This window comes from Macaca nemestrina, chromosome 8 (genome assembly GCF_043159975.1).
Source record: "Macaca nemestrina isolate mMacNem1 chromosome 8, mMacNem.hap1, whole genome shotgun sequence".
Classification (NCBI taxonomy): domain Eukaryota; kingdom Metazoa; phylum Chordata; class Mammalia; order Primates; family Cercopithecidae; genus Macaca; species Macaca nemestrina.
In genome coordinates, this window is record NC_092132.1 from 90,235,937 (window position 1) to 90,260,133 (window position 24,197).

Consider the following 24,197-nt stretch of genomic DNA (forward strand, 5'->3'; position numbering starts at 1 on the left):
GCTATGATTATGCCACTGCTCTACAGCCTGGGTGACAGAGCAAAATGCTGTATCTAAAAAGAAGAAAAAATAAAATAAAAGGATATTGAGAATGGTTTGGATGGCGTGTATGTCTGAGAAAACAGCAAAAACCATGGCCAAATGTCCCTAAGTTACTGAGATGCTAAAAGCTCCTCTGAAGCTCAACGCTTACTCTGGTGTTATAAAATTGTGATTTTAAAAATGTAGTTTTAAAAGTTAATGAAAAAGATAAAAATGACACCAAGTGAATGCAAGGAGATACCATATTACAGTAATAATAATAAACAATCATGAGCTTTAACTCTTACAGCAGTGCTGCTGCTCAGAAACAAACTAAAAGGAACCTTGAAAAGGGAAACCGCCACAGCTCCTTTTGTCCCACCTTCAGGGAACAATGCTGTTCACTCTGTATGAACCGGAGGCTGGGGAGAAGGAATGTAGTTTTGCTCTACTAAAGAAGGTTCCAGAAAGAGCTCAGAAGAGGGTGTGGTGTTAGGAGCAAGTAAGCAGATGAATGGCCCAGGAGCACAGCAGAAGGAACCACATGGAGAGTGAGCAGCGTTGCCAGCTTGGGAAAATCTGAGCCAGTATTCCAAGTCAGGCAGGAGAAGTCAGGGGACGGTAGGGGAGGCATTTGTAAATCTGCATGGTGTTAAGATGACAGCTTTGGAGAGGGCAGAGAGAGGGCATGGGCCACACTTAAAACAAGAAAACTCATCTTGTTTTAAAGATAGTGGCAAAACAAAAAAGTAGACCTCATGGGATTGCTATACCTAAAAACAGTTTATGGTGACATGCAGGCAGGTCAAGATTGGGGGGATGCTAGGATTACTCTTGCCATTGGTTTGTGTCCAATGAGAATTGTCAACTGTAAAATGTAGTTTCAGAGCCTAAAAAAAAATGGTGCAAATTTCATCACTTGTTTGCTCTCAGTCCTTAAGAGAAAACAAGAATGGGATCAGCACACTAATAAATCATGGCTGCCATTTGGAGGCGCGGGGGTCTCCCCTGTGGGACACACACACCAGCAGGAGGGTATTACATGGAGGCAGGTGTCCGAGGCTGCTTCTAAGAAGGAGCAGTGAAACCAGCGGGACCAAAGCTCCTTGTTAAGGGCCAGGCCCGTCCTGGGTCTGGGATGGAAGGTACTCCCAATTTCTCAGTGGATAACTGCTCCTGAGATGTTCTCGAAGGGAACCAACAGGCAGGCTTAGACAATGCAGTGTCATCATGGACTGAGGGGCTCTGAGATTCCTGAGCCTATGCTCTGGGCTCAAAGGGAGTCCTAACTGTGGAAATCCACTCCTTCCCACTGGCCTGATGCCAGCTGCTAAACTCAACCAGGAGGGCAGGGGCATGCTTCATGGGAATGTCCTAGGCATCATATGCCTTTTCATTTCTGTGGATGTGGTAAACAAGTAAAAAGAGTATCTAGAAATTAGAAATTTACTCAGTTTTCATGGGAATGAATATAAAGTTCTCTAATAATTTGCTGATTTCCATTTCATTCATTCAATCAATAAATATGTATTAAATGACATGGACCATATAGCATACCACATGCTGGTGATAGTGCTGTGAGCAAATTAAAGTGTTTCTCTTTCCATGAGGAGCACATTTCAGAAAGTGGCAGAATTTAGAAAAGAGACTAACCAGTGTGAGGTTAAGAAAACCAAGAGTCAATCTGAATCAATAACCCTGTTCCGCAGTCAGTGGAAGGTATTAGTAAAGAAGTGCAAGCCAACAGGTAAATATCAGGTACAAGTAGGTTCATAGAGGAACTTGTACACACACCCCTTGAAGCTCAATCCACACCCTGCCATTCCGTCTTCACTCATCCTTCCAGTTCACTTTCCTCTCATTCCCTGGAAGATCCCCTCCATGTGACCACAGTGAACTCCTTAGGTAATTACACGTCTAATTAATCATTTCTTAAATAGAAGGGGAAAAAAAAGGCAGGCACTTTGCTGCAAGTCACAGCATTTAGAATAGAGTTCATTTGAACAATATTTCATTCAATTGTTATTGCATCTCATGTTTATCCAGTGGAATTTCAGAGCATTCATCTCTAAATCAGGTAGAACTTTGTTCTTCCTTTGAAGCACACGAAAACGTGATTCTTAAACATGTGCTAATTCCAAAAACAGAAAGAAAGATATGCTCACATACTGACTATTCACAAGTCATTCCATTCTAATCAACAGACTTACAAATTATTTTTCGCTCCTCAGAGGTAAAAGTCTCAATCCCTTTCAAAGCTAAGAGGCTTCAACCAGATAGAATACTGATTATGTTTAATTAATTTAATAAGGTTTTAGTGTCATTCTCAGCCTTACTAGAATAGTCATAAGGCATCATGCAAAATTTTCAGTTTCACAGATATTTGTATAAAATTTTAAAACCAAAAAAAGCTTAAGATATATTAACAAATTTGGGAACACAGATTGAAACAAATTTTTATGCAAAACGAAAAGACATTTCTACTGCTTTGATATGTGACACTGATATTTGACACCAAAGTTGTTTCTATGCAGTACAAAGTAAACAAGAAAATTATCTGACTATATAATTTAGGCCAAAAATTATTAACATGGCCATCTTATTTGTTGGCTTTAGTCAAACAAATGAGGATGAAATTTTTAATTCATTATCTGCTTTTAAAAATTACAAAAATAATTCAGCTCAATCCTAGCTAATACTGTAACAATTTAAATACAGATTCTGGCAAGGTCTTTTAAAAGATTTTTTGAAAAGAAGATTTTCTGCCATTTATATATACAGTTTCCCTTCAGGTCCATCAGAGGCGGAGCCCAAGCAGAGCAGAGGTGAGTGAATCAGGCTGCCACCCCAGGGCAACTGTCCAACTCTCAGGCAGAGCTCCAAAGTACATCAAAGGGGTGCGTGTGTGTCTCTGTGTGTGTGTGTGTGTGTGTGTGTGTGTGTGTGTATGTGTAATGTTGTATTTGTGGTGTGCCTTTTTTTCTGTAACATAAAAATTATTTACCTCATAATTACATTTGTAAAGTAATAATTCTACTGATAATTATAAGTTTTGTTCCAATAGTTTTTTATTTCCCCCATGTGAATCTAGTGAGTTGGTACCAGAACTCAATGTCTACGTGTCCAGCAGAATAATTCCATAGAACTACCTAATCACTGGAATAAATATGATCTTTTACAGTAATTTAAATTTTTATTATTTTATGCATTTCTCATCAAGCATAATTACGTGATCTGTACTATAAAGCATAAATTCTAAATAACCAACTACTCCCTAATTTTAGCGTGTCTGTAACTTGGACAAGTTCACAGTATCTTAACTCTTTCTAGAAGAACATCGTGTGCCCTGGTTCACTACTCTGTTCCCCAACATAGGGTCATTTGGCACAGGGTGGGTGCTCAGAAGTTGGTAAGTGCGGGAATGTGAAATGGTGCAGCCACTTTGGAAGACAGTTTGGTAGTTTCTTACAAAACTAAATGCACTCTTCCCATATAATCCAGCAATTATGCTACTTGGTATCTACTCAAATAAATTGAAAACTTATGTCCACACAAAACCCTGCATACAGATGTTTATGGCAGCCTTGCTCATAGTTGCCACAATTTGGAAGCAACCAAGATGTCCTTCAGTAGGTGAAGTGATAAACAAGCTGTGGTACATCCAGACAATAGAATATTATTGAGCACTAAAAAGAAATGAGCTGTCAAGCCACAAAAGATATGGAGGAATCCTAAATGCATACTGCTAAGTGAAAGAAGACAATCCGCAAAGGCTACATATTGTATGACTCCAACTACATGACATTTTGGAAAAGGCACAACTTTGGACAGCAAAAACATCAGTCATTGCCAGGAGTTTCTGGGGATGGAGGGAGGGTGAATAGGTAGAGCACAAGGGAGGTTTCCGGCAATGAAACTATTCTACATGATACTTCATGATAAATACATGTCATCATACACGTATTTAAAACACAACAAGTGAACCCCAATGTAAACTATGGACTTTAGTTCATGATAATGTATCAATATTTTCCATCAATTGTAACAAATGTACCATACTAATGCAAGATGTTAATAATAGGGGAAACTGGAATGGTGAGTGGGAGAAGGGGAAGAGGGCATATGGGAACTTTCTGTACTTTCCATTCAATTTTTCTGTAAACCAAAAACTTCTCAAATGAAGATATACTGAAATAAAAGGGGCCGGGGTCTCAAAAGTACCATTTTCTGAAGAATATTTACTGAGCAGTTTCTAACCCATGTTCCCAAAGTATCAAAGACAGAGAATTTAGCACATCCTAATAATTTGAATTCCCTGGACCAGTCAAGAACCTATAGCTCACCTACAGAGGTCTTTCCCAGGGTGGAATTCACCTGCCTATAAAACAAACAGAAGTTCATTTCTTAAAGTAAGAAAGGTAAGCCCTACTTAAAGTCAAAATACGTGCTACAGTGACAGCTTAGGGAACTGAGAAAAGGGAGAATCAAATTTACAACCAAACTCCCTTTAGGCTCAACAAGAAACCCATGAATGAATGGCAAAGTCAGTTACCTTTGGCACAGGAGGTTGGTTTAGCAGCAGGCTCCATTACCAGGAATCCCTAATTAACTTCTGTCGAGAAATTTCCTAGCTAACTGGAGCTGATTGTGAAAACAAACCCTCCCTCTGACTTGCACACATGTTCATGCACCATTGTAAAAGTTCAGGGTAGTTATTACTGAGTTGTCACAGGCTCATTAATTATCCACTATACTGTATTTAGCTTTACTCTGGTAAATCTTTTTTAATTGCCCAGACTGCATTTACAGAGCATCTTTATTTAACATGCTCCCAACTCTGTTTATGTTTATGCCTTTTCCAATAATTCATTAAGTAGAGTTCTTAACCAGTACTACCAGAATCTTTAGAAAGAACTCAGTCAAGCCCACTTAAGTGCTTTCACTCCACTCATTATGGAGCCTTTTAAAGCTCAGAAGATTTTTCAAGTCCACCCCTCACTCACACTTCCTTTTCCCCACCTCTGAAGAGTACAGGAGACTTCTTTCTCCAATATTTTCAAACTGCAATTCATTCTTTCCCACTTTGAAAAGGAAACTGTTTGAAAATACATGACTGAGTGTGGCCTGTGAGCCTCCCCTGACACTCATTGCCGTCCATTCCCCAATGCGGTCAACTTCAGATGCCTTAAGAGAGCACCCAAGTTGCTGATTAGTTTGGCCCCAAACTCCCTTCTCATCTGCTGTCCTTCTCTCCCTCTCCCCTTCCATTTCAGCCCTCCACACAACACAGCAGAAGACATCTTTGCCCATTCTTTTTTTTCTGCTTAACATTCTCTTAAGTCCCATTTAAAAGCTCCTACCTCTGTGAAACCTTCCCAGCAGGAGTCCCTTCCCAGCCTGCGTTCTCTCTGCCCTTGCTGATAATGCAGGGCACCTTTGAGGTATAAACAGTTACAAATGGCAGACTTTTGCAGGACAGTGAATTCCCTGAAGTCAGAGAGCACATTTGGACAACTTGTGCGTGCTCAGAGCCTGCTCATAGTGAATGCTTGGTAAATATTTACTAAATGAATGAGTGAAGGCATTTTCACTCCACAGTACCTGAGTTTCATTAAATCATATCTGCTGTTTCCAATACATCCTAACCTATGTAACTACATGATCACATGTATATATGGAAGAAAACCATGAAAAAAATCAGTGCTATAGATTTTCATGTTTCTTATAGCATATTAGTATCAAAAATCTAAGTAAATTAGAACCAACTTTTATGCCATGAACTTCAAAAAACATATTTAGAAACCACCTAGTCTCTCCAAAAAACCCATACTTTGCAATAAAATCATTTAACTAAAAGAAAAATGATACTGCACAGTTATTAATGGAATGCTCCAAAAAAATTAAAATAAGGACTGGATTAAAGTCGGTGAGCCCTTTCAACGCAAGTCATATCCACTTTTGAGAAGCATCTTTTGAATGGGAACAAGAGAATTCTTTTGATTTTTCGAAATGAACATTTGGAATTGTTTATACAAAAACTAGCCGTATCTGATACTGAAAATTTTGAATTGCACGCATTCGAGAATGATGAATCTTCTAGCACTTGCCTATGCTGGACTGTTACAGTTGGTCCTCTGAGATAGGTCTTAGGAGTTCAGTCTGAAGTATGTCACATAGATACAAATCCTAGTGGCCTCAGAGAGAGAGAGAGATGTGACTGGCGGAGGGGCTTTGCCTTGCATGCTTGTAGTAGAATTCATAATTCATGAACATATGTGGGGTGGAATGCTGCTAGTATATGCAAAGCATGGCTACATACAAAATGAGGATATAAATACAAGCTAATGATATACTATTCACATGGGAATGGAACCTACTTAGCATTCTTTAGTACTATGCATTTCCCAGTGGAAATAACATGTATTTTACCAGTAGGTATCAAATGAATTTGACACATTTTAGATAAAATTGACCTGTAGTCTCCATGTTTGAAATATGTGTGACGTATCAATCCCAGAAGCAGTTTATCAGAAATCTAGCCCAGGTCAATAAAATGTCAATATCAGTCCACATGTAGATATTCAATAAGGTATATAAAAAGAATTGATATTCTCTGTTTAGGTGACAGTTTACATAGAACTACAGAACTAGAAAAATTCTGGAAATGATCTGATTTAACTCCCACCCAACATTTTATAGTTGAGAATTTAACAGCATTAAGTGAAGACTCAAATTTGACGCCAACAACTGGTGGTCACCCTGGTGGTCAGCGGAAAAACCCATAATTGGTCTTAATTAGTTCTCATTGATATCATGGTAAAATTGAACTCATTACCATTTTTAGCACAATCTGAAAGGTCAAGAAATGCTTCTCCAGGTGAGTCTTGGATTAACCTTGGAATAGTAAGATATAGCGGGAAAGAGCAGGAAAAGCATGAGATTTGGAAACAAAAGTCATGAAAGTGAGCCCAGGCACTTGCTACTTGGTAGCTATGTGCACTTGAGCAAGTCTCCTGCCCTCTCTGAACCTCAGCTGGTTCATCCTCAGATGGGAATAGCAATAATACCTACCCTGGGAGCCTGATGAGAAGATCAGATGGTTTAATAGAACGAATGTGCATGGCAAGCTACAATGGCACTTACAAAGATTTACTCCTTATCATCATCATCAAATACTACTTATTAATCTACCAAATAAGCACAGCGTGTTGCTCAGCCTTAAGCAAGGCAGGAAGCAGGGAAGGCAATGAGCTTTACTCATATTAGGGATTCTGTCTCCTAAAGAGTCCATTTTTACCAGCAGCTAATCTTATTTGCAAAATCCATTAAGTAAACCTGCCTCAGCAGCAAAATAACTCACTGCCCTTTCCCTGGTAACTTCTAGTAAATTCTCGTATAGTATTTTGAAACATTTCACTTTGGATTTCCCTCTTCTCACTCCTCAAAAAGCTCTGACATCATCTAGCTTAGCAATGTCCAATAGAATAGAATAATGCAGGCCACACACACAATTCTAATTTTCTGGTAGCCATATTTATAAAGTAAAAAACAACAAGTAAAATTAACTTTCATCATATATTTTTTATTCAACCTGGTATATCCAAAACATTATTGGTTCAACATGAAATCAGAATAAAAATAATAAGATAGATATTATCTTTTTTTCATAGCAAGTCTTTTAAGATCCCTTGGGTATTTGACACTTAGAACACATCTCAATAGGGACCAGCCCATTTCAAGTGCTCAGCGGGCACAGGCGGATAGTAGCAACCATATGGAAAGCCATGTGGGGTGACCACACCTACTGAAAGAGGAGACTTAGAAAAATTAACTTAGTAACTCTCCATGGAAACATTTAAGAACACTGGGCCGGGCGCGGTGGCTCAAGCCTGTAATCCCAGCACTTTGGGAGGCCGAGACGGGCGGATCACGAGGTCAGGAGATCGAGACCATCCTGGCTAACACGGTGAAACCCCGTCTCTACTAAAAAGTACAAAAAAAAAAACTAGCTGGGCGAGGTGGCGGGCGCCTGTAGTCCCAGCTACTTGGGAGGCTGAGGCAGGAGAATGGCGTAAACCCGGGAGGCGGAGCTTGCAGTGAGCTGAGATCCGGCCACTGCACTCCAGCCTGGGCGACAGAGCGAGACTCCGTCTCAAAAAAAAAAAAAAGAACACTGAACCAAACGATCACCTCCCAGCACACAGATGGGGGAGGGAACCCTAGCAAGAAAAGTGATAGCGTAGCAACACCAGCTGTTACATGAAAGGAAAATCAGAAAACTAATACTTTGAAAAGAGGCATTTCTGGGAAGGTCATCTGTTTCTATCTTGTTTAATGTGAAATAAGGAAATCAATAACATGTCTACACGAATATACATTTTATAAGGTACCATTCTCATTATCCCTTTATTCTAAACTATAGACACTGCATGTCTTGTCATATTGTTGAATATTACATTTCTCATGTAGGAAGACAAATGGTGAAGTATGCCATCAAGCTGAGCCATCCTATTTCTCATTACAGTAAACCTGTGCCTTGTGGGCCTCAGGGGTCACTGAGGGGAGGGGAATTGCAGGGAACAGGTTGTTCACCAGAACTCTTTCTGTATTGTTTTATCTAAACACGCAGCTAACTCCTGGCTGTGGCTTGGTCCTTCACGCCTGGAGTCCCAGTTCAATTTTCCTCAGTCCCTATCTCAGTTCTTTCTCCATGTAGATTCAGAGGCTCTTCAGTCTAGGAGATTAAAAGCTAAGACAGAGGAATGTTCAGAAACCCAGCCTCACTCTCCACTATCCCTTCCATCCATCCAGCATACACAAACTTTGTCTACCCTCACTACTTCTTTTTCAGAAAAATATAAAAATAAGCCCAGAACCAGCCCACTCCACTTCTCTGAGCAAAGATAACCACTATCATGTCTTGGTGAGAGCTCTTCACTCTCTATTCTCAGTGTCTGGTTACTCTGAAGCCAATGGTTCCCTCAGCATCCACCACTGTTGGGAAGGCCCGGTCACTCTCTCACCACCTCCTGTCTACTTTGATGACTCCTGTCCTAATGCCCAAATGAATACTGCATAATACTGTGAGAGGCAGGCAGTCAATGTGCTTAATTATTTTCTTAGAGATTGGTTCTGCAACATAAAACCATAAAATAATGGACTTTTTTTTTTTTTTTTTTTTTTTTGAGATGAAGCTCTGTCACCAGGCTGGAGTGCAGTGGCGCGATCTCGGCTCACTGCAAGTTCTGCCTTCCAGGTTCAAGCGATTCTCTTGCCTTAGCCTCCAGAGTAGCTGGAACTACAGGTGTGTACCACCACGCCCAACTAATTCTTGTATTTTTAGTAGAGAGGGGGTTTCACCATGTTGGACAGGATGGTCTCGATCTCTTGACCTCATGATCCGCCCACCGTGGCCTCCCAAAGTGCTGGGATTACAGGCGTGAGCCACCGCACCCAGCCAATAATGGACTTTTAATAAAGATTTAAATCTTTCACTTCTTTTGCCAATCAAAACATTTCACATTTTGCTTAAAGCATTGTCTATAAGGAGATTCATTTGTGTGTGTATGAATGCACCTATCTCTGTTAAGTTTCTAAGCAACAACCCTTGCTATACTACACTTGCTATATAACCCAGCTCATACTAGGTGTTTGGTGAAAAAGCCAGTTACAAATATCTGGAGCAACCATATTTCCCATTAACATCCAGCTCAGATTAGCCTTTCCTGACCATTTGAGCTTAAATTTCCCTCCCCTGTAGCAGCAGTAGTTGCTCCATGCTTTTCAAACTCTAATGTGCATACTAATCACCTGGGCATCTTGCTACAATGCTGGTGGCGATTTGGCAGAGCTAGGTTGGGCCTGAGACTCTGCATGTCTGAGAAGCTCCCAAGAGATGCTGACAGTTTGGGTTTGCAGAGTCCACCTTCAGTAACAAGGCCACAGCTCCGTCCTTGGCACATCGTCACAAAGACATTTGCGGGCGATGCCCATGACTAGGCTCCTTTCCTAATGAGTAGACTTTTTGAAAGCATATTATTTTAATGTATTTTCCTTACTATAATCCTAAGCAGATGTTTGTGGAGTCCATGAATAAAGGGGCTATCACTGGCTGCTTATTTTAGTCATTCTATTCTCAGCAACTGATCATAGTGACCAGGTGGTGCTTTAACAGATAAGTTGCTCATGAGCTTGCAGGCAGTCGACGTGCCTGAGTGAGAACCTGTCTGCAGTCCCAGCTCTCTGCCCTCCCCTCAGTAGGAACAGAAGTAGGTCTATTGTGAATATAAATCCAACAAATTTCTCCTCAGTTTTACCTTTTGAAGCATGGGCATGGTTTACTGTCTTGATGTCCTTGATTTCAGAGTCTCACCCACCTCTTCAATTAGTAAGCTTATTTCTGGCCTTTGTTTGGATTCCCAGGTTTGGGATGATGTGCTTTGGCCCCACCTGTGATAATGTGGTTTGGCCTTCACCCTCTGGACTCTGACTTCCTGTTCACTTCTGATAACACAAAATTCTCAGTCAAACACGCACAAACTGCTGACCCCGCTGGTGCTCTCAATACATTTTTCAAAAGAAGATATATAAGCGGCCGACAGACATATGAAAAAAATGCTCAACATCACTAATCATCAGAGAAATGCAAATTAAAATCACAATGAGTACCATCTTACACCAGTTAGAATGGCTATTATTAAAAAGTCAAAAAATAACAGATGCCCGTGAGGTTGCAGAGAAAAGGGAATGCTTTCATACACTGCTGGTAGGAGTCTAAATTAGTTCAAACATTGTGGAAAGCAGTGTGGCAACCCCTCAAAGAGCTAAAAATAGAATTACCATTTGACCCAGCAATCCCATTTCTGGGTATATACCCAAAGGAATACAAATCATTCTATCATAAAAACAAATGTGTGTGTATGTTCACTGCAGCACCATACACAATAGCAAAGGTATCGAATCAACCTAAATACCCATCAATAGCAGACCGGATAAAGAAAATGTAGTACATAGAACATGGAATACTATACAGCCATTAAAAAGAGTAAAATCATGACTTTTGCAGCAACTGGATGGAACTGGAGGTCATTATCCTAAGTGAAATGACCTAAACAGAAACTCAAAGAACACATGTTCTCACTTATAAGTGAGAGCTAAACAATGGGTACACACGGACATACAGAGTGGAATTACAGACACTGAAGACTCTGAAAGGTGGGAGGGTGGAAGGGGCATGAGGAATGAAATGCCATTTATTAGGTACAATGTTCACTCTTTGGGTAACAGGTACACTAAAAGCCCAGACTTCACCACTACACAATGCATCCATGTAACACAACTGTACCTGCACCCAGTTAATCTATAAAAATCAAATAAATATATATCAAGTTGACCTCATAAACCTGACCATTATCACGACTCAAGCTTTTCTTTCTTTGCCCCGGAACAAACTCATCTAACAGGAGCTTGATCTGGCTGGTGAAGCCCCGCTTGAAGCTTAGCTGTGCTGTATCTCAAAATGGAGGTCAGTACGATTTTCCTACTCCTTCTAAGAACTGAAAATCTGCTCTCTGATTGTGGAATACAATTCTTTCTTTTTGTTCATTTCTCTCAGGGCTAAATTTTTCTTCCACTAGCTAACAGATGCATGCCTTATGGACAACACGCTACACTCCTATTAGCAGATTAGAGAATGCAACACTATGATATTTTCTAGAGTATTTGGACATGCTTGTTAGATAAAACCTTCAGGCTTCCTCCCTCTTTCTCATTTGATTCCAGCCTTATTTCAACGTAGGTAGATATTATATCCTTAAATAATTGTAACTGTTTATGACTTTTCAGAAGTAAGAACTCAACTAATATCCGTGCTTTCCTTAGGATGGGGTAAAGAAACCCACACCCCTCTAGAATTCAAGTTTTCAAACCTAGCCATCACCCCATCAGGAAAAAAATCCCAAAGATACATATTTGTGACTGCCACTCTTAAGGGTAGTAGATTTCCTGGAAATATAAAACTTTATGGAGACATGCCTCTTAATTTGTGTTATAATGACAAATTCAGGTAGTATAAACTGTTTGAGACTGTCTTCTGGAATTAGCCTATATTTTAAAAATGGACTGTTATTAATTTTACTCTTGTAAAACAGGAAGTTAATTCACGAGCTGAAAGTCTATCAAAACAAAAAAGCCTTTACAAATCCTTTCCTTGCCTCACTAAGGGATCATTTCCTCATTGTTACTGCCATACTGATACAGTGACTATGCCATGAATTAATGATAGAAGTTATAGGGAATCATTTAGTCGCTGTTATTGTTACAATTGCTACCTTTGCTTTGATTATTGACTCTCTGCCACAAAACAAAACAAAACAAAACAAAAAATCCCTGAAAAGTAAAGAATTCAGCCCCAGACTGAGATCTTTATTCATGACTATTATCTGTGCTGCAGAAAAAGGAAGTCAGACTGCTTTCACATGGATGAAATCTGTCAGATTAGTGATTCAGAAAGGCAACTCTGTCCTTCTTAAATAGAGTGGACTTGAGGGGAAGTCAAACCAGTCATCTCAAGTCTTTTTCAAGTGGTGTTCACTATAGATCCTACTTCTATATGTGCATGACTCTCTCTTTGACTCATCGTTACTCACCCCACACAATACCCACTGCTCTGTTTGTATAAAAGGATTCCCCAACAGGGAAATATGGCATGTGTATAAATTAAACAAAAGAAGTAGAACTGATTCAAACAGCCTACTTATGAATCATAAAGATGAGAAAATAGTTTGACATACTTTGTTCAGATAATTTGAAAACAGATGCTTAAGGTTTTTAAAATTTTAAAATCTAAAATGTTGGCATGGGGTTAAAAATCGTTCAGCTTCACATCAGATTTCTAAGAACCTAGAATCCAGCGAATTCCTATCCCCAGGGAATTCTCAGGGAAGGCTAATGCAATGCTCTGTTCTTCTAGCAGAGTGCACCATATCCCTATTTTTAACAAGGATAGGCCTGGATGTTGTATCTTTGTATAGAGTTTAAATCCAATTTTCAGCATATTAAATCAGTGGCAGTGTAACCCAAGACAAGCTTTTAATTTAAAAGCAAATCTAGCTCTGGCAACCATTTTCTCATTGAAATAATGAATAGTTCTTTCAAGCCTGTGAAGCGTTGTTCTTATTTCTTAACCACAGCACTCCAGCTGTGCATACCTTACCACATGAAATGTAGATGGCAATTTTGGCTTCTCCAGTCTATATGGTATGTATCTTAGAATCAGTGACATGGAAGACTTTTGACATCATTTTGAATACATAGATATGTGTTTTTAATGAAAATTGTTTTATTTGATTATAGCTAAAATTTGGAAATAACATAAGATTAATTGCATTATATGAATATATTTAAGACTCTCTATGTATGAATCATGCCAGTTCCTGGGAGTTTAGACACTAATATTATCAACCCTGGAAAGTCCCTTGTATATCCCCTTGGACTTACATAAACAGAGAAAGCCTACAACAGTGGCCTTAGAACACCTGTAAACATTCTAGTGCATACACCCTAGGTACTACGCAAGTGAAAATAATGTATAATAAGAGCAGAATCAGAACTTTAGACCTGGAAAGAACCTAGGATATTATTTTTAACCAATCACATCATACAGAGAGAAAATTAAGACCCAGAAAGAGGAAACCAAAAGAAGACCTAGTCTGTGAGGCTCCAGGAGCTGGGCCGTGTGTGTCATCTACACCTACAATGGCGCATGACCCTGGGCAGTTAGATAGCCTGCCTGGAATCTGCTGCTATGGGAGACCAAATCATTTTTTCTGATACCCCACATTTAGTCCAGTTCCCAAAAGAACAGATGCCTCTTTAAATAAGCTCTATCACTGACACTCTAACTATGACCCTCTCTGTCTATTTTAGGGTTAAAAAAGACCTAACGGTATCACTCAGACCACCTCAGGGGTTTCTGGACTGATTCATTTTCCTTTTAATCCTTCTCCAGTTTCTCCTACAATCAGTAATCTGTATCAGTTCTATAAGTATACTAGATGTGGAATCGACGTTTTATGATGATAAGAATTACAGTGATGATGGTGGTGGTGGTAGTAACAGTGGAGGCTGCAAGCGTTTTGAGTAGACTAAAGCATAAAAAATGCCAATACTCCTTCCATATATAAGTATATTCTCAGACAGTCAAGTATAGGTAAGAATTCAATGAAAAATATCTATCAGATAGCTTCTTCACCCTGACTATTCTATCAGCAAAAACAGGAATACAAAGCTGGGCTTCTAGCTGCATTTTTCTCAGAGGGTGACTAGCACTTCACAAAATGTACCCCTATTTTCCCAACACTAGTAATCTAAAAAAAGAGCTGGGGTGATTTTTCCTATCCCTCCCAGAAGACATTGCACCTTTTCTGATTCACCACACCATTAGAATCTCAGAGAAGCTACAAAGTAGCAAGTTTAGCTACACTTTCATCAAGAAGAAAGAATAGTGCCTGAGTTCTATTCACAGATCCATAGATATTCACTGAGTATATATTCTTTTACATTAAGTTCCACAACCACTAGACTAACTTCATGAGAACTTGCCCATGGTCTTTCTTCCTGATCAGCCATGCTGTCACTTACCAAGGACACAATCATGTTGTTGGGATGAAGTCACTTGTTATGGCATTCAGAATCAAGCAATGCCATTTAAGAGAATATTTCTTATAGAGCAATATTAAATATAATTTTCCCTAAATTCCAACAATAATTACACATTACAAGATCATACCTGATAAAACATTCACTTATGACCAGTATCATACTGAACATTTTATGTGAAAATGCTTAAGAAAAATAAATCCAACTCTAATCTCTAGTCTTGCTTCCAGAGGTCCAGTAAGTGTTCCATACAAATTTCTAAAATAAGTCAAAGAAATGTATTAATCAGATTAGCCAGTAAGTCCATGTAAAGGAGAATCAGTGCATTATTTGTTAGACAGTAATTGGTGTTACTTAAATCCATTGGTGAACTACATCATTCGAACTGTAACATATAAAACATATTTACTAGCAAGTTGTGTGCTTGGATACTCAATCATGAAGAAACATTTTGTAAGAGATTGAGCAGGGACTTTCAAAGCTATTGCTCCAAGGATTTGTAGACATTGTTCAAAACTGATAGTATACATGTACATAGATGCTACACATTCAACTGTTCCATTAAGGTAGTCTGTTGGGGAGTAATAAGTATAAAAATATTTACCCTTGTAAAGTAAACACTTCACAGTTCAAGTGAATGGAAGAAATTTACCTTTGCACTAGTTATTGCAAAGATATCACATAGATATACCCACCACAGAGATTTATACATAAATTATTCCAATTCATGTAGAAACCCAGGTAAATGCACAAGGAGCTGTCTGATCGTGTGTGGATTTATACCTGTCAGTTAACTCAGAGAGCTTGATGCCAAAGCCAGCACTCAGGGGTGGCATATGGATTTGTGATACTCCAGGGAAGAAGATACTAAGTCTATAAACCAATGAATAGATATTAAAATGGCACAATTGCAGTGTTGCACAAAAATGCATTCTACTTCTTTCATCCACAAAAAAGCAAATGTTAGTCTACTATGTTTGGAGCAGCATGTTATGATGGAGATTATTACAAAATCTCAGAGCTGGAAGATGATCTTCTAGTAAAATCCTCTGTATGAGAGTTAGTCTCTCTACCACATCTCTACCTAATTTTCCAGACTATGCTTAGACACTCCAGTGATGGGAAACTCACTCCTTCTAAGGAAGCCCAGTTGATCTGCGGATATCTTCAACTACTAAAAAAATTCTTCCTTCCATCAATTCAAAATCTCTTCCTATATTGGTCCCACCAATTTTGTCCCAGGGGGACAAAATCTCTTCCAAAATTGGTCCCACCAATTTTGTCCCAGGGGGCCTACACAAAAGTCCAATGCCTCTTCCATGTTACAACTGTTCAGTACTTACTACGGAGTTCTCAAGCTTTCAGGCTTCTCTTCTACCTCATCATCCTCAGTACCATCAGTCATTTTCCATGTTGCTTTCACCCCTCCCATATCAGTCTTAAGTTCTAGCTTAAAACCTCTTCAGAAATATATGACCCAAAGAGGAAAACAATTAAAATTCTCTCTCTCAATTTCCACATCTGCAAAATAGAAGTGGTACCTCCAAGATCACTCAAAGGATTAAATAAGAAATAGAACATAGAAGCTCTCTGGACAGTTAACGGTGACTAATAAACACAAGGAATATATTTCTATGGATCAGAAGACCTAACTTTCAATAAAGTAAAAACTACTGTATCCTAAGAAAATAACTCTTCAAATAGTAACACCAAAGAAAGTTTTGCCAATAATTTACTTTAGTATAAATATAATTAAAACTTTCAACCAACTTGTTTTTCTGAAAAATGACTCTCCCATCATGATGGGTCTATTTATATGTGCCAATGACATCCAACTCCCCACTGTGAAGCCAATGGATTTCCATGAATGATAGAGACATAACTGAGTCAGAGATGAATGACATAGCCTCTGAAACTTTCAACTTTCTGCCATTCCTTTGAATAAAACAGTGTTTTAACACGTTTGTTAACAATCCTCACCCCCTATAATCCTTCATGACTCCTTCAGGCCTTCAAAATACAATCTAAATTCCTTTCATTATCTAGCCCAACTAGTTCTTCGTCTTCATCTCTAGCTACTCTCCCTCCTCACTCCATATGTAGAGCATGCACTTAACCAGCCTTGCCTCTCTGCCTTTACACATTGTATCCAGGGCTCTAAGGCCAACGTCCCACTTTACTCAGAAAGCAGATTTTTCTCATCCCTCAAACCTTTGCTCAGATATCCCCTCTTCCAGAGAGTCTTACCTGAACCATCAAGGCGGTTTGCGTTTCCTGTTTCTATCATAGTGCTTATCTTCTTCTATTGAGATGGTCTATTGACTTTTCTGTCTTCCCCATTAGAGAGTAGATTCCTTGAAATATATATATTTTATTCACCTTGGAATAGTTAGTAACCAGCACAGTGCCTTGCACATAGCAGGTGCTCAGTGTATGTTGAATGACTGATTAATATATATGTATAGAGAGGGAACACATATATGCAGAAAATAACCATTTGATAAACTCAGCAAATGGCACCAATCTTGCCTAATCTATATCAGAATTCAGGACTAACTCAAAATCAGAAACCACCTTTTTCAATAGTCAGAGGTGTAACCTATATCCTCCCTAGTTTTTCTACCCATTCCTTTTCTCTAGAACCTCTTTATCGTTTGCAAATAACTTTTCACATATTCACATACATTATGCCATGGAATCATTAAAACTACTACGAGATCATGTTCCTTAGTTAGGATTTAATGAAACAATCTCAGTATGTCCTAATGGTGTAGTAAGTAAGGCAATGAACTGAGAGTTCAAAGAGCTGAGCTCAAGTCTCTGTTTTACTGTTTACCTACAGGTGTGTCAGTGGAAAGATCCCCTAATCCATCTAAACTGTAGCTCCCTTTCCCACTTTGCCATCCGCAGTGAAGGTAAATTATTATTTTTATACATTGTTGTCATTATTATCCAAGTTGGCATTTGGAGGTAGCTAATTCAGCCAGAAAAAGCATAGACTGTATGGTAAAATGGGCCCTGTTTTTAATCCTAACTTTACTACATAATAGTTGGGTGACCCTATCAAGAGGTTAAGCCAGTTACTTAACCTCTCTGAGACAGTTTTCTCACATATACAGATACTAATAATTTCCTTTTAAGTTGTTTTAAAATGTAGATGACATAAAAAGTAGAAAAAAAATTTGTGTATTTTTAAAGTGCCAATAAAATTATTATTTTTGTTTGGCCAGTTTTAAGAATGGTGTGTTTATCAGAGTGCTTTGCATGCATCATTATAAAAATATTTAATAGATGTGCCTTTAAAAGCTTACTGACAACTGTACCTTAGGTTATAAAAGGCTCTGAGAAGTCCTGCTGTAGAGAGATCTGTTTAACTTTGTCTAACCCACCATTTTCCCAACTTATTTGAACATGGGACACAATCAGTGTCTTCTGGAATAGCAAACATGACAAGAGCAGAAAAAAACTGTATTTTCCTCACATTTTTCCCAGATGACTCTCATGACGGAGACTCAAAAACAAAACCCAAAAACCCAAAAGAGTAAGAATAGTGAAAATGCTCCCCACTCTACCATCCACTGACTTATTATTTACAAAGTGCATATTTTCCAGAAAACAATTAACTATGTACATACATATATAGGAGAAATTCAGGTAGAGTTTTAAGAGTAAACTTCATAATTTCTGAAGGAAAAAGACATTTGGATGCAATTGATCAAAAGCATGAGGACTAAAAACTGTTCTCTTAGGGAATTTGTGATTGCCACTGGCTGAACTGTACTCTTGGTAATTTCTGGAATCATATGAGAAAAATAAGAAAGGAAAGTACTTTCACATTCATTCACAGGCACAGTTTCTTTAAAGTCATAATTGCTTTTTTCACATGGTAGCAAAAACTCACTTTATTATTTCAAACAGCTCTTTCCCAGCATCACCTCCTGCGACTTTAAAAGCTGCCATTAATTTGCCATTAGTAAACTTTAATTAAAATGAATATGTATCATTGCTTTTAGCAGTTGCATTGTGACCTATGTGTAAATACATGCAAATCTTATCCACAATGTTTCAATGGCTATTTCTAAACAAGCAAACGCTTTGATGTTATTTCAAAAGACTGTATCTACAGAAAGCTTTTAGAATCTGGTCCTTCCCTAAAATAATTAGAATTTCATGGAAACACAAGAAGCAGTTACCAACCTAGCTAAAATCTATTTTATTGATCCCAGAAAGTAGCATGTTAAAACATGAATAATGACCTCTGTGCTTTGAACCACTCAGTACTCTGGTGTTTCTAAAATATTTGTGTATAATGTATTGAAAAGAAAAGCTAGAAGAGGCAGAGGGAGGAATGCTTCTAATTTAAGGAATCATAGTGAGTCTAATAGAATAATCTGAGATGAGTTGCACTTCATCGGCTTATTATCAAAGATGCATCTACTCCCCCAAAGTTCCATATGAATATTCAACACTCAGAGAAATAGAAACATATTAGAGTGCATCTGAGTGTCAAGTTCCATAAGCTTTCTTATCCCTTTCCAATGTCCTACATTAGGCTAAAGTTTTGGTTTTTTTGAAAAGTATACTTCATAAATAGAAAATGATGCTGACTAGTCTTAGATCATGCTTTCACCAGATTACTCTGGCATCCTCCAAATATCTTAACCAGAATCTGAGAATAGTTAGATTAGATGATAATTAAAACTTATCTACTAAACACATTATTCTGAAAATGTTGACAAATATTTCCAGAATATTATATCTGATAATACTTCCAACTATAATATTCCTCCTAGACGATCACACATTATCAGTATTAACTTCAAATTCTCTAAGGAAAATACTATAGAAATGTGTGACCACAGTTTCTCCAAGTGCTGGGGTCAGTTAATGCATTTGTCTGACAGCCTGTGGTTTTCTTTCTGCATTCAAACCTTACCCTTCTATCCCTTCTCTCTCCACCCCCACTCCCTACCTTTGCAATAACTTTTCTGTATGATAAGTTGGCCCAGTGGCTCTGGTCTCTCTGATATGTTTTTAGGCTCATATCTTTTCCTAATTATTTCTCACTTTCTGTATACTATTCCCTGAGAAAATTAAGCATCATTTTTCAACTGGGGAGATGTTTGGTTTAGAAGGTATAGTAAACACAACTATAATTAAAAGGATTTCCTCAGTTCACAGAATTTAATATCAGATTTTTCATAAAGTATCAATCTGTTAAAAAGTCACAGTTTTTCAGTTAATAGGATAGAGAAGTATTTGCATTATTTACATAAGTGTAGAAACTTAAAAGGTGCTTAAAATTAAGTGATTTCCAAATCTTGATAAAGTTTGAAAAAGTTAACAAATGTGATGTTAAGCTTAATTTACCATATTATCAGATTAGAAATGCTAATCAGATGCATCCTAGCCACTCAGTAATTTCAATAATTAAAGTAAGCACTTAAGTCCTTCATCATACTTGAAGAGCATCAAGCTATATGTCTTCCCAACAGTCATCCATGGGAAATACAGCTATCATATTTAACTAGCATTTCGAAAAGTTACTTTGAGTCCAAAATATGTATGAAGGTTTCCAACATCAATTTGTCTGACTGCATATCAAATATCACTTTTCCAGAAAGTATCTGCTTGAAAAAAAAAAAATGTTTCACAATCTGAAAGGGCACCATCTATGGCAATGTTCAGTCAGCTTTACAAAGCACTGGTCCCAGGAAATGTTGTGAAATTACCACACTTGCTCTTCTCAGGTGAAAACATGGTTGTTCGTCATAAATGAAAAGAAGTTTGTGGTGCTATTCCACAAATCCTCCGAGTTGTTTCCACAGGGGATACTTCGGCATAGTCAACAACTCATATCTTTTATCACAAAAATAGCTACAAGTAAAATTGAAAAAGAGCACTAGTACCACAGAGTGCAGTTCCATATTGGTGTACTTTCTAGGAATTGTCCTCGTTTCACTTATACCACCTATTTACTAAGTTATTTTAAAACCGAAAAAAGCTCTGAGATATTTGAATCTATAGATTCCATACAAGTAATTTTTATAGATGTAAAATATTGCATCGAAATCTGCTAGTAACATATAAAAGTCAAAAGAATGTATTCCTGAGCATACTATTTCATTCTGCTCCTAAGTCCAGGCAGTGACTGTTCAAGTGGTGGTTTCCCTCTGCCCAAGTTTAGCCTTGTATTCCAGTTTATAACTGAGGTGATCCCTGTGTAAAAACACTTGGTAGACCAGATGACAAGTAACAAAGTAGCCAATGAAGATGCCAAGTACAACTAAAGTTAACATGGTGCCCCACCCCTTTTCCAAAGGCTCGTAGTTATATGAGAAATTACATATGGAGATATTGTAAGATAATCAGAAAGGGCACTCTAAAAGTAAATCTGGGCCCCATAAAGTTTACTGACTCATGCTCGGATATATATATATATATATATATATATATATATATATATATGACAAGTCTTTTGCTATTAGGATCTTTACTTTGAGCAAAGCACTTCTTCAGCAGTGATCATTAATATGTGGGTACTTTTGAGCAGCAGCAACTCCCATTTCACTAAAATTAGCAATTTTTTTTCACCAGGGAACAAAAGAAACCATCCAAATGGCAACACACACCTCAAATTCAACATAAAAATAAAGGAATTTTAGAACATGTGACAGGAATCCTCTCCTACTCACTGAAACAATATCACTAAAAATTGGGAGGGGTGGTTGTGGCATGCGAAGAGCGAGAAGCCAGTGAGGCAGAGTGGGAAGACAGAAGGGATGAGGTGATCGAAACCACTTTGCTGTCCTTTCCTTGCTTCTCACTTCCCTCCCACCCTAGACTGAGATTGCAAATTTTAAAAATGCAAGCCCCAGTTCAAAAGAAACCCCAAAAACTGGAAGAGTGTGGCTAGGGTTACTACCACAGCAACCCTGAAAGATTTCCGTGCAAAAGCAAAGCAGTGGGGATGTAGTAGCAGCAGCAAGCCTCCCTCTTCCCCCACCCATTACAGTACCTCCAGATTTGCCCGAGCTGCAAGATGTGGATGAGTGACTGCAGGAGCCAGATGCAGAAGGAGCAGGACGCAGACCTGTGCTTGCCACTGGCCCGGGTAGCCCCGCTGCTGTTGCTGCCGCTGTTGGCCGCGGCGATGTTGCTCTTGCTGGCGTTGGATGCTTGCCTTTGCGGCGTGGAAGGACGAGCCTCGCCTTCTCCGGCTGCAGATCCACCGCCGACCACCGTCTTGCAATCGGCTCCAGGTTGCGGACAGCTGGAGGCAGCAGCGGCTGTGGCGCTGTCCTCGGTGCTGAAATCGTGCACAAACCAGCGGAAGCTGAACACTTGCACCGACAGCGAGCCGAGCACCACGAAGAAGAGCGTGAGCCCGAACCACCAGCGCTGGCCGCGCAGGTAGTAGTCCACGGCGAGCCAGACGTCCGTACCCACGTCCGCGAAGTACACGGCCACGGCGGCCAGGATCCAGAGGCAGTCCCACAGTGAGTAGCGCCGCTGCTCCCTGCCCAGGCGCAGGCACAGCGCCGCCGAGCCCGCCCCGCCGCTGCCCGGGCCGGCGACGCCGCCGGAGCCGCCCGAGCCCCCGGAGCTGCCGCTCCCGGCGCAGCAGCAGCAGCAGCGCGAGCAGCCGCCGCCGTCCTGGCAGCAGCCGCCTCCGGCCGCCTCCTCGTCCTCGGCTCCCGACCCCGACGGCAAGCCCGGAGCCAATCCCTGCACCGAGCCCGAGTGGTCCGAGTTCTGCAGCGGGGTGAACGCCACGTCGCTGCTCTTCTTCATTTTCAGCCTCCCGTCTGATTTAGCGGCCATGATGCCTCCACACCGGAGGAGAGCCCTCCTTTATCTGACACCTTTCCCCGCTGTCTCCTCCTCCCGCCACCTCCTCGCCTCGCCCCGGCTTCCCTCCCAGGCGGCGCGGCTCCCCCTCCTCCTGCTCCTGCGCTGGCTCGCCCGCCGCCCGCCGCCCGCCGCCGCCCGCCGCCCGCCGGGCTGGGCGCTGGGCCGGGCTAGCGGCGCGCCTGGGGCCGGCAGGAGCGCCGCCTGGCTGCCTGCGCGGAGCCAAGCTGCTCGCGGCGCCCCGCGCGCGCCCCTGCCCGCCGCCCGCGCTCCTCGCCGTCCCGGCTTCGCGGCTGCCGCCCAAGCCGCCGCCGCCGCCAGCAGCAGGAGCAGCAGCGGCCGCCGCGGCGCTCCTCAAACCTGCACATTCCTCTCCTCCCCTCGCGCGCGCTCCCTCCTCCCGCTTCCTCTCCTCCACCAGCTGACTCCGAGGGAGAGGATGACCTCATCCCTTCTCTTCCAGCTGCCGCCGCTCCCACCCTGGCGCGCGAGGGGCGAGGGAGGAGGAGGGCCCCGGAGGAGGGGCCGGGACCTAGAGGCGGGCAGGGGTTGGGAGGACAGCCCTGGCGAGTCCCAAGGGCCGGGAGGAGCGGCCAAGGGGGCCTGAGGGTGGCAGTCGAAGGCCCCCACTCCTGGGATTTCGGAACGCTAGGTGGATTTGAGCGACACCGGGGGAGGGGGAGGAGCGCGCTGAGAGGAGGGGTCCTGCGTGCAGCCCTCGCGGTGGACCGCGGAGAGTGGGCACGGACGGGTGTGGCCGTAGCAAGGGCCAGGGAGGCGCAGGCCTCTTTGTATTCCGCTCGGAGCCGCCGGCACCGGGAGAAGGGCCGGGAGCGCGGCTCTGGCCGACAATAGTGGGGAGAATGGGTGTAACTCAGGCGCCCGGGCTCAGAGGCCAGCAGCGGCAGTGGGCGTGTCCGGCCTTGCCAGGGAGAGCAGGGGAGAGAAAGGCGTGCGGAGCCTGGTGCCGCGCCAGCAGCTGAGGGCGGGCGGATCCGCGGGGAGCCCCGAGACAGCGCCCTCGGGGGAGGCAGCCGGCATTCCGAGGGCTCCGGGCTTCTCCGGTGGGCGGGGGTGCCCGAGCTCAGGCAGGTGCGGAGGCGCTGCGGCCCTCCTTGGCCCAGGACCGTGCCCGACGCCGGGGTCCCTCGCAAACTCTCGGCGGCTGGGAAGCTCTGAGCCGGGAGGAGCGGCAGCCCAGTGGGCACCGCAGCAGCCCTCGAGGCGTCCTGAGGCAGGTGGGAAGCGCAGCACTCCTGGCGGCGGCGCGGGCCGCGGGGCGCGGCCGGTAGCCGCGGGAAACCGAGTGCCACCCCACCCCCGGCGCGAGGGCGGGGAGTGGCGGAGCCGGGAGCAGGCGCCACCTCCCTTACTCCCTACTCCAAAACTAGAAATACCTTCTCTTAAAGCTATAGGGATTGCAAACTAGCTCTGTGGTCCCACAACTCCAAAAATGACTCGAAAAATTAAATCTGTGATCGGAGTGATTCAAGGAGAATATAAAATATGTTGCGGTTTTAAGAGATTTTTAAAACCTCAATAAAATATAGAATCTTCATTTTTTTAAATAAGAAAACATAAGCTTTGATTTGTCTCACTTAACTTTTGCAAATGTAAGAAATAGAGTGTAATTCTTAAATTATACTGTGACTCACATACTTTAAGAG

The 24,197-nt window shown here is 41.3% G+C and overlaps 1 protein-coding gene across 5 annotated transcripts in view; it reads right to left on the minus strand.

The window, feature by feature from the left end:
• The window catches only part of LOC105482316 (XK related 4), a 429,416-nt gene extending 406,785 nt beyond the window's left edge, over positions 1-22,631 (minus strand). For all 5 annotated transcript variants that reach the window (XR_011607023.1, XR_011607024.1, XR_011607022.1 and 2 more), the window contains exon 1: positions 21,698-22,631. Coding sequence is in view for 1 of the 5 variants with exons in the window: in XM_071068234.1 (XP_070924335.1) it covers positions 21,698-22,503 (806 nt within the window). In the remaining 4 variants the exon portion in view is untranslated. The remainder of the gene's footprint in view (positions 1-21,697) is intronic.
• Positions 22,632-24,197: the final 1,566 nt, after the last annotated feature.